Raw genomic sequence first — 16,052 nt, 5'->3', positions numbered from 1 at the left:
AAGAGGAGTAGCAGATGGAGCACTGGAGGGACCCGAGCTCTCTGCAGCAGACCACCCCTTTCCACTCCCCAGCACCGCTCAGCCCAGGACATAACGCACAGGAATGCTCACCCGCATTCCTCCTCAAACATCCGCCCACTCTGCACTACGTGTTATCAGAGAGTTTGAGGACTCAAGGTCCACTTGCACCCATGACCATTCCGCAGTCAGTTCTAGGGTCTGCGGGGAAAACTCTGACACTTCCGCAAATACTCCTGCCTCTTGGCCCTGAGGCAGTTATTGACCTAGCCCTGCACTGCTGGAATCTAAACCCCAGAGTGAAACCAAAGATAATGTGGGCTTCATTTCCAGCACACATTCCATGGGTATTGAAGCAGGATCGGGAGTTGTGGGCGAGTCTTAGCCTGCTATCCTCCATAGGGCTGCCCCTTAACCTTAACCTCATACCATAACTTGAGGACATAAAAGTTCTTTTTCTCTGGGGCACCGCCTGCTTGTCCCAGGAGAGGACTTACATTTTAGCCCATTACTAGCCTGTGTGTGTGTGTGTGTGTGTGTGTGTGTGTGTGTGTGTGAGAGAGAGAGAGAGAGAGAGAGAGAGAGAGAGAGAGAGAGAGAGAGAGTGTGTGTGTGTGTGTGTGTTTTCAATGCCGAAAGCCAAGAGTGCCAACTGCTGACAGGCAAAGGAACCTGAATTTGCTTCTGAGGACTTCAAAACCTTCCAATTAACAAGCTCACGCTTGTTATGTCCTAACCCTTCCAGATCTGGATTTTCTGGGGAAGAGCTGAGATAGTGTTCTGGTTACAGCGAGCTGATGTCCTGCGCGGACTTGGTCGTCCGTTCATTCATGCATTTGCTCATCCATTCACACAAACATGTCCCTTAATTGTGTCTGGCACTGAGAATCTTGCCTGCTATTTCCCCTCCCCAAGTCAGTGCTCATGGCAACGGCTGGTGCAGAACGCAACTCAACTGTCACCCCACTTCCTGAGCCGGAAAATCAAGTCATGTAGGCATTCACAGAAAAAAGAAAAAGGTGGAGAGAAGGAGGAGGCGGGCGGGGGTGGGGGGCGGAGAGGGGTGGGGAGACTTACGGGGGTCACATTTGAAGCTTCCCTTCGGGGGAAACCGCGGCAACGACACCGCGGCATGCAAGGAGCCAAAGCATTATTAAATAGAAGACTGCTAAAGCTCATGTCCCCCGCGGGGATAAATCAAGTGCAAAGATACTCATACGCTGAAGTGCGATGTTGCCGGCTCGACCCAACTCTGAGCCCCGAGTCGAGGCGCCAGGGGAGCCGCTAGCAGCCCAATCCGCAGCGCGCTCGCTGCCTCCTTATCGCTCCCAATAACGTGATGAAGTGTAAATCAAATGCCACGCCGGGAGGGGCCCTGGAACGGCGCGAATCGTGCTTTTTAGCTCACCAGCCTATCTTGCCCAAGAATCACAAGGTCACGATAGCGTCGCGATTCCACTCACCGTACACTCCTTGGCCAGAGATCCCCTCCAGGAGGACTGTCAGCAGCCACACGAGACCGTACACTAAATCCATCTTCACGTGAACATGAACATATCCAGCCCAGGGGGGATGCAGTGGGACCTTCCGGAGGCCGGCGGCCAGCCAGGCGCGCTCCACTCGCGTCCGGGCCGAGCCGAGGTGCCCGGGAACCGCTCGCCGAAGGAAGCAGCGCGGTCCGTCCGTCCTTCCCAGGCGGCGGCCGCGAGCGGAGCGCAGGAGCCCAGCACACCCCACACTCATACACATACACACACACACAAACACAATACCCTGACACACACGCACGCCGCACTCACACCGGGCGCCTGAGAAAATCGCAGACGCCGGGGAGGAGCAGGGGGCGGTGATGGGAAGGGGAGCCGCGAGGCGAAGTGTTCTTCAGGGAAGCGGGCTCCAGTCTCCGCAGCGCCTGCAGCGGCGGAGCGCTGGGTTGGCGGCAGGCGCGGGCAGGGGGCCCGGGGTACCGCGCGGTGGAGCCTGGCTTGAACAGCTGAGGAGCAGGAAGTGGCCTCTGACCCCGGGCACCAAGCAGGGCTATCTCGCCTGGGTTCTCCTTTACAAAGTAACTCGCGAAGGTCCCCAGAGGAGCGTCAAGCGGCGGCAGCGGCCCGCCCGCCTGCAGTCCGGAGCCCCCAGCCCTGCTGTCTTGCCTTCCCCCATTCCATCAGTTGCCATTGCAACGCCAATCCTGTTACACGATACAGACTTGCATTTCCGAACCCGGAGAGGAGGAAGAAGAGGAGTAAGGCTAGGGAAACGGGGGTGGGGAGGAGGGAAAGGGAGGAGGGGAGAAAAGAGGGGTCCAACAGGGAGCGGAGTGTGCGTCTGGAGCTCCACCAGGCACCAGCCTCAGCCGCTACAGCCACCGCCACTGTTCTCCAAGATAGCCTTTAGCGCCCCGCCAGCGAAGAGGGTGCTCTGGCCGGCCGCACCAATTCCAGGAGCCAAAAGCAGAGTCCAGGCAACGCCACTTGCAAGAGAGGGAGAATGTCAAGCACAGAACCGATCCGCACACACGTCTACGCGTGCCCACCGGCACTGCGCGCGTCCTCTTCGCTTCCGCGCCGCCCCCGTCAGGTGGAGGGGGTGGGGGCGGTCGGGACAAGCGGGAGTTTAGAGGAGGGAGCCGCAGAAGGGGTTCCCCGCCTGGGCTAATGTAGTGCTGGCATCCAGAGGTGAACGCGGGAGCGGCCGCCTGCGGAGGACACCAGGCTGCGTGGCCGCCGCTCGGGCGGTAGCTGCGGCAGAGGTGCTGGGCTGGGCGGCGAGCGCCCGGGGCCGACGATGGCCGGAATCCCTGGGTTTGCGCGGGGGTGCGCGCAGCGGAGGCGAAAGGAGGGAGGAGGCGGAGGGCCAAGCGGCGAACGGAGCGCAGGCGGACGGGCTGCCGGGGAGGAAGGCTGTGTGTGGTCACGTTGTGTGCTACGTGCTGAGAGCGCGAGCTGGTAGCCGCAGCCCGGCGACGTCAAAGCTGGGTGCGCGGCTCTGCCGCCTTCCTCCGCGCCTCCTCCGCTCCTCCTTCGCTCTGCTTTCTTGTATCAGCGGAGGAGCTCATCTGTATGGACAGCGCCGGGCGGTTCTGCGAGGCCAGTGGCGTCCGGCCTCCAGCCCACTCTGCCGAGGCCCTTCCCTGGCTCTCGCGGAGCTCCGTGGGGGCGAGTGCCTGTTATTTATTTCTGATGCTGCTGTTTGCGTTTGCACGCGGAAGGGCCAGCTACCACCTTAGACTCCCGGTAATTACAGGACACACTATCCCCTCCCCGCAGCCCAAGGTCTTCTAGTATCGGTTCTGCTTGGCTAGAGGGCAGAACAGGCCACAGCACTTGGAAGTGGCATCGTTTATTCCTCATTTCTATCTTTTTTTTTAATGTGTTTTTTATGGACGTGACAACGGATGAAGGCTCGTGGTGGGGGGTGGGACACTAGGAGTTCAGAGATTAGTTTATTTTATATGTACTGTCTCTTAAAGTTAACTGCTTGGAAAATATTTTCCCTTTTGTGAAAGAAAGGGCTTTCATTGAAGCAGAGCTAACTTGAGGAGCTTAAAAAATTCATGGTTACACAAGGATTACAAAATTCAAAGCATCTTTAATTTACATTAGAACAGGTTTAAAACTCCTTCACTAAAAAACAAGAGGGAAAATCTAGGAACATTGGAGGGGCTGTAATGTGTTTCTTTAATCAAAATAATTAGTGTTTATGCAATTCACTTTGTTGAATATAATTCAGAGAAGGACAGTGACTGACAAAGTTTAAAACGTGCATTTATACATGTGTTACAAAAGTAATTACTATGAAAAATCTGAACACAGTATTCATTTCTCGGTCCCCATAACAGATTGCTATAGCACACTGCAGGTCCCTCTCTTCATACTCTGCTTCTGCTGGAGGGAAGGGACCCCAAGCACTAGAAAATGAATGCCCCCTCCTTTTTCCACCCAGGTTCCTTTTCTCACTTAAGTGAATTGTGCATATTATTTTTATAAGGTGTGAGCTTGTGCTTACCTTCTAGGTTTGCAAGATGTGAGCAACCAAGAAATTTGAAAGGGTCCCAGAGGATGCCTCTCACATCTTTGAGGACCCCTTATTTATGAGATTCCACTTTCACTAGATGGCATGAAGTATCTCTAGAAGCAAAATTCAATGTAAGGCATTTCTGAAGGGAAATGACTGAAGCTGGCTTAGTGGTCACCTGTAGGGAAAATTTGTCTTATGATTCTGCCTTTTATAAGTAGATCATTCCTGCACACTGCAGCACAGTAGCTTCATGAGCCACTTAACTGCAACTACTCTCTCAGATGGGAGCTCCGTACTTTACCTCTATATTTGTACTGTCCTTTTCAACTCTTAGTTATGAAATCATAGATTCTTTTGAGTGTTTTCAATACTCTAGCTTGGAATATTTTATCATTCCCCCAAAAGCCAGTGTATAATTTTAACAAAGGAACCCAGACAAAGTAAGTATACCTAATGTAAATTACTCTTTTTAAATGTTTTCATTAGTGTAGTATAGTTATACCCAACATTGGAATTCATTTTTACTTAATCATACATGCATGAAATATAATTTGTTCCATTTCAGTCCTTAGTACTTTCTCTTCTTCTCCCCTCCTCCTTCCTCTGTGCCCCTTCCTTTACTCTACTGGTCTTCCTTCTATTTATTTACAGCTCTTTTTTTTTTTTTAATCAGTGCTTTAGAGATACAAATAGAGGTGAAATTCTTTGTGGTATATACCTAGCATAATTTGTTCAATTTCATTTCACAGTTCCTGCATTTTCCCAACCCTCAATTCTCCATGTTCCTTCCCCCTCAATTCCTTTCCTCTACTCAATGAACTTTCTTAAAATTTTCTGGGATTCCCCACCCCCTGCTTTTTTTTTTCTCTAGCTTCTACATATGAGAGCAAATATTCAACCCTTGATTTTCTGAATCTGGCTTATTTCACTTAACATGCTGTTCTCCAGTTCCAGTCATTGTGTATATATACCACATTTTCTTTATTCATTTATCTGTTGGTGGGCACCTGAGGCTAGTTTTATAAGTTGGCTAGTATGGACTGTGCTGCTATATACATTGATGTACCTATATCATGATAGTATACTAATTTTATTTTTTTAGAATAAACACCAAGGAGTAGGATAGCTGGGTCATATGGTAGATTACTCTTCTTAACCTTCAGCATTAGGACATAAGCTTCAGGAGCATAGGGACTTTCATTTCCATAGAGTGCATATTTCTGCACAGGGAAGAACCATTTGCCATAGATCCCTCAACAATTCCTGAGTGAAATATTTGAATCTTGGGAAAAACATTAAGGAAACTGGTCATTTTGCAATTTTTTCAATTTTTGTTGAAATAAAACTTGAAGAAATAGCCAGGTGCATCTACTCTGATCCAGGTTTTATCCTACATATTGCACATTTATGGATTTATAAACATAATTCCCTTAAGAAGCACACATTCTATTGACCAGGATGTTTGGTCAACACATACACCATTACTTCTATTAACATTATAAGTACTATAAATAAAGTATTGGGCATAGGTGAGGCAGATTTTACATGCAACCTTTAGTTGGATTATATAACAGAAGAAAAACTGTACTACATTTAATGTTTTTGTTCCTATGAAAATACTGTGCATATTACTGATAGAAATAACTGGAAGTTCAATAAACCCAAGGTATTTTTCCTTGAAATTCAACTTTGTTTTAGATTTCACTGACCAACAGATATGATGTATGTAGCCACACCTAGCACTGGCTGTGTAAGGCCTCCAGGTGGAGACCCTGAGCTAAGCCTTAAGAAAAGCAGAGATGGTTTACCTTAGAGAAGACAAGTGTTCCTTGCCTTCAAAGCTCCAGAGACTCTTAAGAAATCAGACACAGCATATTTTATGTGGCCCAATCAGAGAAATTTCCTCCAGAAGTAGTATATAAATAATTTCAGAGGTCACCAGTTGCTGAGGGCCATTGCCAAGTAGGAATGACGCATCGATATTTCCTTGCCAGCGTACCCCATGTTAAATGGACTTGCCTTGGAAATTTGCTGTGACACAGCATGTGTGTTTGAGAAAGGTGACCCTGCTCAATGACCAGGGTGGATCCAGGATTAGGGTGTATCCTGCAGTTTGAGGAAGTATCCAGCTCCTTGGGTTTAGGGCGTTCCTGGTTTAAGACAATAGGGGTTTTAGGGAAGTTGGAGGTTGAAGATTATTGCTGCCGGGATTAGGGTGTTCCTGCTGCTTGTTTCCGTTGAGTTCTCGTGAGATTCAAATGGGATTTTGGAAAAAAGCCTCGTGGAGTAGGTGAATTGGGCCGCAGGAGAACTGGGATTGCCCCAGAGCGTGTGTGGAGGCCGGTGTGAGTTCGGGAATAAAGAATTGCTGTTTGAATCTACAAGGTGTGTGGTGGCTCGTGATCTTGTGCCAAGCCAAGACATTGGCAACCAGTTTCTTGGATTTTCACACTGAATATGGATTTTACCTGGGGCATAGCACCATAAGGAAGCCCAAATTGTGTTACTTCCAGGGTCCATTCAAGAGCATCCTCTCTCATAGGTGCAGCAATGGACATTATCATTTGTGAAGATCCACCCAAGGTAAAAGGAAAGAAACGGGAAAAACTAGTCACTCTGGAGATACAGCTGAGGGCAAATTCAGACTATCAGTGACAAATCTGTCTTTTCTTTTCAATCTGGCCTCTTTACACAACACAAATGTCAAACCTTGTATGTTATTTTCATTTATTTCCAATTTCCCTGCCAGCTAGTTAAATCACACAGACTCCCATATACACTATTGCCTGGGCATTTTGCAAAAGCAAACAAGAATGTGAAAATATTTAGTGGTATATAGGTAAACTCTTGGAAATGCTACACACTAAGTTGTTGTTCCACACTTCCTTGCATTTGCCCTATTTTTATTAGTCACAGATACCTGGGCAAAGTGCAGCTTGCTAGGACTATATCCCACAGTGGGGTAGCTACATATCTGAACCCCTGACCTAGTCCATTTGTTCTATCTGCTTCTGGAAGTTCCAGAGCCTGCTAAGGTATGCTCCATTGTTCTATGGCTTACATATACCTCAGAGGCTTCAAAGTGTCACTTCCTTGATCTCTGTCCAAAGGACCAGATTTTTTAAAAGTTAACTCAGATTATTATACAGTTTGATAAAAGCCCCAAACTGGAACCACACTTGTAGTGCACCATTTATGCTGTCCTGATAACCATTTTATCTAGCCAAATCCCTACCTCATTTTATTTCCTATTACTTAGTAATGGCTTACAACATGCAAATTTAGAAGTTTTAGCAACATCACATAGAATTGACTGTTTCAGATGATAATGAAAGGCATGGAGCATAGCATTGCACTGGGGATTCCAGATGCTGGTCATTTGCACAAGATGGGCAGGGGCCAGTTGCTCTTAAGCAGTGGGACTCAGACACTGGTATTAGGTATGAAATGAGGATTTAGTATTGGGATCAGAGTTGTCCCTCCACAGGGCTTTAGTGATAACAAAAAGGGGAATGAGAATAGTAACTGCTAATTTTTGAAATAAGGAAGCATGTCATATTCCCACTGTATGGACTAAGAGGTTAAAGAGAGAGAGGTAGCTTGAGGATGTAAAAAATACCCAAAGAATAATTCCTAAACATCAAAAATGTAGGATCCAATTAGAGATGGAGTTGCTCAGCAGAGGCTGAATATGTGGATGCCCTTTTCAGAGGATGCCAAGGTAATTGGTAACCAGATGATGGGGCTAAGGTCTCAGAGATATTGTGGGTGCTTCTGAGGATATCTGACAAACTGAGGAAATGCTGCAGTCTTGGCTGGGCACAAGATCACGGGCCACCACACACCTTGTAGATTCAAACAGCAATCTTTATTCCTGAACTCACACCGGCCTCTACACACGTTCTGGGGAAATCCCAGTTCTGCCACCGCCCAATTCACCTACTCCACGAGGCTTTCTTCCTAATACTTTCTTTCTGAATCTCACAAGAACTCAATGGGAACTCAGGCAGCAGGAACGCCCTATTTCCAGCAGCAATAATCTTCAACCTCCAACTTCCCTAAAACCCATATTATCTTAAACCGGGAACGCCCTAAACCCAAGGATCGGGATACTTCCTCAAACCTGATCAGCTCTAAACCCGGATCTGCCCTGGTCCTTGAGCAAGGTCACCTTACATGCAGTGTCAACAGCGAAATTCCAAGGCAAGTCCATTTAACATGGGGTACGCTGGCAAGGAAATTTCGATGCGTCATTCCTACTTGGCAATGGCCCTCAGCAAGGAAAGTCGGGGCAGAGGCTAGAAACAACAAGCAAATGCCTTGGTTTTCTTGATAATCTACCTTCCATTTGAAAGCAGTTGCCTCTTTCTGAGAATTTGCACTCCTTCAGTAAGTGCATTACTTCTCAGCTGCTCTATTTCTTTGAAACCAACATTGTAGTATTTAGCTCTCTGGACTTTGAAGACTTTGTGGACCACTCACAATTTCTATACAAGTTTTTATCTGGAAAACATAATTAAAAATCTACCCTTAGTTATTATAGCTTTGGTAATTTTAGTAGCCTGCCCTAATTTCCTGAACAGACACAAGGCTGATTTGTTCAGAGTGGATATTCTGTGCAGAGTAGTATAACACAGAAGGTCAACATCTGAGCTTTGGCATCAAGCTGTCCTGGGTTTGAATCTTTCTCATGGGTGTGACCTTGACACCTTCCTTATCCCATGATAGGAAAAGAGCAAACATTTGCTGAAGGGTTTTAAATAAAATAATGCATGTGAGATACCATGGCTCAGCAGCTGGCACATAGTCCTCAAAAAATAGCATCATTGCTTTTGATATTTCTCTCAATATCATTTGATCATCGTAGCAGATCATTACTGTATGGGGTTAATAATTTGAGTGATTTCCATTTCAGGATTAGCTGACAGTTTAGAACATTTAGTTTTGTAAATATGATGAAGCTTTGCTTTATTTTCTTTTATTCTAAAGTTCATCTGCCCTATTTCTGTCCAGTCACATTGAATTCTGAAGTTTTCCATAGTTTATCTGTAAGAGTTTGGTAATTCAGTACTCAGGAACAGCTTAATATCTTTGAAAAACTTGAAAATGTGAGATTAGAGTACTGCTTTAAGATTATTTTTGAAAGTGCTATATGCCAGGTTGTATTCTTGGGGAATTCCACTATGTAAATATTAAGGCATGGAAGTCCCTTCTTATCAGGATGCTTGGATTACCATCTTTAAAAACTGGAAAGAAAAGATGCTTACACATTTAGGTCACCAATAGACTAGATTAAGACCAGATTAAAGATCAACATCAAAGTTAGATTAGAAATCATAAAGAAATCCACTGTTTCTGATGAACAAGTGATTCGATTAACCCACAGATAAGATATAAAGGACTAGAAGAGAGTAGAACAAAATTGTTTCACAATTATACATTGGAGCAACTTACAGATGAGCTTCTAATAGGAAATAAAGGGAAAGAAATTTTGGTCCTAACCAGGTGGTGGGTTTGAAATTTGCCATCACAACCCATATATAGAAATGTGACTTTTGACATTCTCTATAATTAAACTTAACCTGCTAACAGGTTGCTCTCCTATGAGCTAAGGGTTTAAAAAAGGAAAAACAAAACAACAGCCAAAAAAAAAAAAGCCACAATCTCTTCTGGGTTATATAACTGCCCAGTATTTCTGGGTTTCAAGATGGCTGGCTCATGTTTTGTCCTGCAATATCCCCTTCCACCCAGAACTGCTGACCCCCACTGCATCTTCAGATGTAACAGCATACCCTGCTGAATCCACTGGCTTTAGGTGTGAAAAACTCAACATCCTACTCTTACTAACCTCCATCTTTGACCATCCCTCCAGCCCCTAAAGTCCTTCTCCTTCCTCTCTGGGTCACCATAAAGTTCTGGAAAACACACACACACACACACACACACACACACACACACACACACACACTGAAAAACCAAACAGCACTAGTTTTAGTTTCTCTTTACTGAATATATTATTTGACATTTCTCTCTCTCTCTCTCTCTCTCTCTCTCTCTCTCTCTCTCTCTCTCTCTCTCTTTCTCTCTTTCTCTCTCTCTACTGAAGATTGAACTCAGGGCATTAGACCACTTAGCCACATCCCCAGCCTTATTTTATATTTTATTTAGAGACAGGGTCTCAATGAGTTGCTTAGTGCCTCACCATTGCTGTGGTTGTCTTTGAACTTGCCATCCTCCTGCCTAGCCTCCTGAGCCCCTGGGATTACAAGTGTGCACCATCACACACGGCTTGACATTTCTTTTCCTTTGTAGATTCTTTGTTTGCCTTCTTTAAGGAACTTCAACAAAAGAGTTAAGGCAGGATTTAAAAACACAAACTTTCTATAAAATGGAATTATTAAGTGTGTAAGGCACATGTACATTTCTGTCTTCCAGTTTTGCAGTCTCCCAGTCTATCTACCCATCCATCCGCTCTCTCTTGCAGGCTTCTTCTTCACCATAAATGTTTTACAAGCCCCCATCACACCAAAGCAGTTTTCACCTTTCCAATAAAGAGAAAAATGGACCTTATTCCAGTCTTTCATCTTTCCTACTCACTGGTATACAGAAAAAAAAAATAATGGCTATAGTTTAAATCCTCCAAGCCACAGCATAATAATTTAAATCATGGGTTAAGAGGTCCCCCCTAAATTTGTGTTTTTTTCTCAATGTCTAACACTTGTTTTCTTTTTCCCCCTTGGTTTCCACTTTGAAGATATACTTGCCTTTAATAAATGTACAACCACCCCTAGAGCTGAATCAGCAATAAACGGAACACAGGATAATTTTTCAAACTATTAGTTATAGATGCACATCCTAGCCTTCTACAGGTAAGTTAGAAAGCTGGAAGCAGCAGGACCTCCCTGTTTGCGGTGGCCTATGAAGGTCAAATATGGTTATGGAAGCTCAGGAGTAGATCCAAGGGAGGGCAAGGTGGGGTTGAGGGCATGGAAGGAAATCAGTGGAAAAAACCACCTGAAAGGAGGGGAAAAATACCTATAGGCAGGAAATTGATGATTAAGAGGTAAGATAGACAAGTGTCCTATTGTATCAACAAATTAGAAGCCAAAAGAGAATAACAGCCAAAGTCACCCAGTGTGGATTAACCAGCAAGAATGTGAGATAGACAGTTTCAAAATGAGGAAACTAAGGCACAGAGGACATGTTAAGATATTTTTGCATTTATAGAAAAAAAACCATACTTGTAATAATACATTGTCTTTAATAAAATGCTGAATTTACTAATAATTCTATTTAGAATTTATTGTATTTCTATTTAAATTGATCTGAAGTGTGCCATAATACTTAGGTTAATTGGGAAGCTTCCAAGTTTTATGAGCTCCAGAATGTCATACATTATTACAAGAAGTTCACAGGTGCTTACCCATTCATCATCTGAGCCTGCATGCTTTGGGAAAACATTATTAGTCCTGTTCAATATATTCCATACTAGTAAATCATGTATTCCTTACCATTTACAAAAATATAGTTTTATGAATAGTATAGTCTTAAAATTTAATAAAATTTAATAAAAATCTTCTCTAAATGTGGTCATATCACATTTCTTTTTTTAAAAAAGATCTGGGTTTTTTTAAAGAGAGAGAGAGAGAGAGAGAGAGAGAGAGAGAGGGAATTTTTTTTATATTCATTTTTTAGTTCTTGGTGGACACAACATCTTTGTTTGCATGTGGTGCTGAGGATCTAACCCAGGCCGCACGCATGCCAGGGAAGCGCGCTACTGCTTGAGCCACATCCCCAGCCCATATCACATTTCTTATTCTCAAAATAGCACTTTTGTTTTCTTTATGTGTATGTATCAGGGAATATGTTTTCTGTTTTTTCAAGTTTCATCTTTTTTTTTCTTTTTTGTCTCTTCAAATGTGTCTTTTAATTATACTGATTCCTTTTTTCCTAATTAATCATTTTGTTTGTTTTCGTCTCTAATTATTTCTATATTTTTTAGTTTCCTTGGGATAAGTTTGGCATTCCAGTTATAAGTTCTTATATCAAATAATTAGGTTTTTAAATTCCTAACTGCTTACCAATGAATGTATTCACACTTATGCCTCCAGTCCTAAATGTAGAATTTACTGTTTCATCATATTTTTGACATATGTTTTCTTTTAAATAGTTTCCATATACACTGTAATAATTGTTGGTGTGAATTATTGGTTAATTAGGCTTGCCACAGAGAATTTCTTAAATGTTTGCTTGTTATTAGTTACCTGCTGCATTAAGCATAGCAAACTGGAGAAATGTAGATGATACCATTTCTGATTGGAAGTTTCTGGCATTTTTCCCTGTGGCCCTTTAGAAGACTCTTTTTCCCTTAAGTAAATATTTTATGGACTTTGAAAATACCTTATAGGTTTGCATAAGTTTTATATATAAATGTAAATACATAAAAATAACCATAATTAGACTATCAATATGCTCTGTATCCTAATATATTTTGAGGCCTGCTACACCCATGTATTGTGTCACATATTACAGATGACAGGTTTAAGGCCAATTTTATTTTTTGTCCATTAGAGGTAGTTTTAATCAGACTTGACTAAAATACCTGACAAGAAACATTTTACAAGAGGAAAAGTTTATTTGGGGGCTCACTGTTTCAGAGGTCTTGGTCAACAGCCGACTGGATTCTTTGAGGGTAGGGTGAGGCAGAACTTCATGGTGTAAGGGTGTGGCAGATGAAAGTGGCTCAGAATATGGCCTCAGGAAACAGAAAGACAGACTGCCCTCTCCAGGGACAAAATATATGCCCTTAAACCATGCCCCCAGTGGCCTAATCTCTTCCAGTCATACCCTACCTTCCTTCAATTACCACTCAGTTAAACCCCATAAAGGGATTAATTCACTAAATGGTTCACTTATAACCCAATCATTTCACCTCTAAACTTCTTGCATTGTCTCATACGTGTGCTTTTGATGCCTCATATCTAAATCATAACACAGATATCTGCTTTTATGTTGTATATATTATTTTCCTGTATTACATACATTTATATATTTTCATTTATTCTGTTTCTTTCTTCCTCTCTGTTCTCGGAAAGATTCCCATGCTTTTGGAACATACTTCTTTAATTTTCCACAGAAGTAAGAATTCACTCCAGAGTCAAATGGAAATTTTAATGTTATCACTGATTATAACTTTTCTTGAAGCCCTTTGATAATGAATTGATTGCTTTCTTTACTTCATTTTGTTTTCTGTTTATATCCTCCTCTGTCTCTTAGGAGGTCATCAGCCCTGTTAAGAACTCTAATTTTCTTCTAGATCTGGCAATAAATTACTGTAAGTGATGAGTTCTTCTCGGTGTTGTTCCCTTACCAGATTGCCACAGAAATTTTTTATTAGTCCTATTACAATTATTACTTTTTAAAAGAGAGCATATATCTACAAAGACTTAAGTTTTGTTAACAGAACAAGTGGATTTCTCATATCCTATGCTCTTTTTGTTTTTGGGGTGCTGAAATTTCTTCTGACAGCCAAAACTAAAGGTAGGTTATTATAGCTCTAGCAAGGAGCAGGCCATGCAATTATCTTTACCTCTGGGCTTTATTGCCTATTCTCTGAATAATCTGACTTTTTGGTAAATCAATATAGTAGGCAAATATAATTCTCAGCATACTGCAGCAGAAGTTTTTATACCTGTCCCTTCTTTAGTACTCATTTGTAATGATAATACTTTTCAGAAATTATGCATTGTGTTACTTTCTTTGCAAATTGTTCTTGAAAACTGAGGAGGGAAGGCTGCTTAATATTTGGTTAGTACAGACTATCAAAGTTAGGGAATGTATAAAGCTCCTTCCTTAGTTTTTTTATAAGGAATCTCTTGACCTTAGTCAAGGGCTGAAGTCAGAATAGATTGATGAGTTGGTTTCTCTTCTTTCTTATCTATCTTCTTTTTCCTTACCCTACCTCCAACAATTTTTATTAATATTTTAAGTATATTAATCCCTTCCAGATTCTAGCTTATGGTTAAGGATGTTTTACTTGCTTTTTAATTTTTGTCTTTTTCTACATTGTATTTCCTACAGAGAGAAGAGTACATTAGTGGCATCTCTGCCAGATGTCATTTGAATGCAGATTATCACACTTAAATTTTTAGGTCACTTTCAGTTTAAGTCATTCTTTCTACTTGCAGTCTTAGGCAACATAGAATGAGAGGTATTGTTCCTTATACTGTCTTTGGTAGCCATAAAAAATTTTCTTTTGCCAGGAGAAGTCAATAAACGCATATAAGCATAAGTGATAATTTTTCAATGATTGGATTCTATTCAATAAGTGTGCAAACAAAATGTTTGTTCCAAGACATTGTTTTACATAATAATAATATTGCTAGTTATCCATGCAAAGGTGTGCATCAGGAAGTCAACAACAGTCACCAAATGGGCTATCCATCTTGCATCATCTTAACTTTATTTTTAAAATCTTAATTCAAAAATAAGAGTATGAAAACCCACATGTCCTGTCATCCAAATTCAATAAATGTAAACATCTTCTATGTTTGCTTTTTATGTGTCTTATTCTACTTGTTTTAAAAAATCTTCATGGAATTGACTATACACACAGAAACATGCTTGGATTATAAGTATACAGCAAAATGAATTTTCTCATACTGAATATGTCAGTGCAATCATCACACAAATAAGATAGATATTACCAGGAACCCTGAGACCTCTCCCTTTAAAAGCTCCTTTTCAGTTACTTCTCATACTAATAAAGGCAAATATTATTTTAACATCTAACTTGCATGAATCTTTTGAAAAAAATAACATAAACTCTTGTCTTTTCACCCCTACATCTCTCCTGTTTTATTGTATATTATGAAGTACAATCTAAAGAAAAATTGGTTCATAAACCCACCATGATTTACATACAAACATACATAGTTTTTCCAAAAAACAAATAGGTTGGAAAATTCTGTCTTCCAGTAGCAATGAGCTATAAGCCTGGATTTGTTGAATTAAATAAAGATGCATAATGAGGGATTAAAAGGCATGCCTTCACTCTACGGACTCAGGTTTAAGTAGGGAAATGGTGTCCTGTGCTCAAAGATGTGAAATAAACACAGTGAATTTTTAATAAGAGTTCTCACTCTGCACCATTTTGAATTGGACTATTTTGCTATAAAACTCTGTAATTTTATTAACATTATCCTTATATCATTTTATTATAACATTAATCCAGATTTAAAAGTAATTGTTTTGCTGGACATAAGTCAAAATCTATGTTGAACAGTTATTTTAGGATAACTAGAGGCATTTCATAATGATAGTTTTCTTTCTCTTTAGATATACATGTTGTTTTATAAATCTAGTTTTTAATTTATAAAATGCTCAAAGTAATTAACTTTAATAGTAACATAATGTAATGCAATCTGAATGTATTGTATTTCTTCATAATCCAGAGTAACACCATATTTATGAGATACTTTCTTTTTGATAGACAAAAGTCCCAAGGAGACAATGGCTTCAGTGTCTGGCTCAGTGTACTCTTTTCTCTAAATGTAGCCCTCCTATTGCTAACGAAAAATAAAGAGGTAGTTATGAACTTCATCAAGTGTGTCTTTGGATTTCAAAATAATCCCTGGTTTTCACATGGATTTTCCATACCGAATAAATAATTTAAAAAAAAGAAAAAAATTCAATAGGAAATCGTTAAAAAGATATGTTCATTCATAATTAGTTTCTCATAATGTGACAAATTATAAAAATAATTCATAATAATCATTGTTTTGTCTTTTCAACTCTGTGATAGTTTAGATATGAGGTATTCCCCCAAAAATTCATGGATGAGACAATGCAGCAATGTTCAGAGATAAAATGATTAGATTGTGAAAGCCATACCTAATCAGAAGATTAATCTATATGATGAACTAATAATTTGAAATTATTGTACTGAGAGGTAACTTTGGGCAGTTGGGGTGACTGGAGGAGGTGGGTAATTGAGGGTGTGCCCTTGAGGATTA

The 16,052-nt window shown here is 41.5% G+C and overlaps 1 protein-coding gene across 2 annotated transcripts in view; it reads right to left on the bottom strand.

Annotated features, from left to right (window-relative positions):
- MDGA2 (MAM domain containing glycosylphosphatidylinositol anchor 2) overlaps positions 1–1,767 on the bottom strand; it is a gene marked incomplete at both ends in the record, with an annotated part of 775,899 nt that extends 774,132 nt beyond the window's left edge. For both annotated transcript variants that reach the window (XM_081292268.1, XM_081292269.1), the window contains one exon: positions 1,482–1,767. In XM_081292268.1, coding sequence (XP_081148394.1) covers positions 1,482–1,767 — 286 coding nt within the window. The remainder of the gene's footprint in view (positions 1–1,481) is intronic.
- Between the last annotated feature and the right edge of the window lie 14,285 nt (positions 1,768–16,052).

Source organism: Spermophilus citellus (genome assembly GCF_964194105.1).
Source record: "Spermophilus citellus genome assembly, chromosome: 4".
Classification (NCBI taxonomy): Eukaryota; Metazoa; Chordata; class Mammalia; order Rodentia; family Sciuridae; genus Spermophilus; species Spermophilus citellus.
The sequence above is the reverse complement of the archived record's forward strand: the minus strand, read 5'-3'. Positions and strand labels throughout refer to the sequence as shown.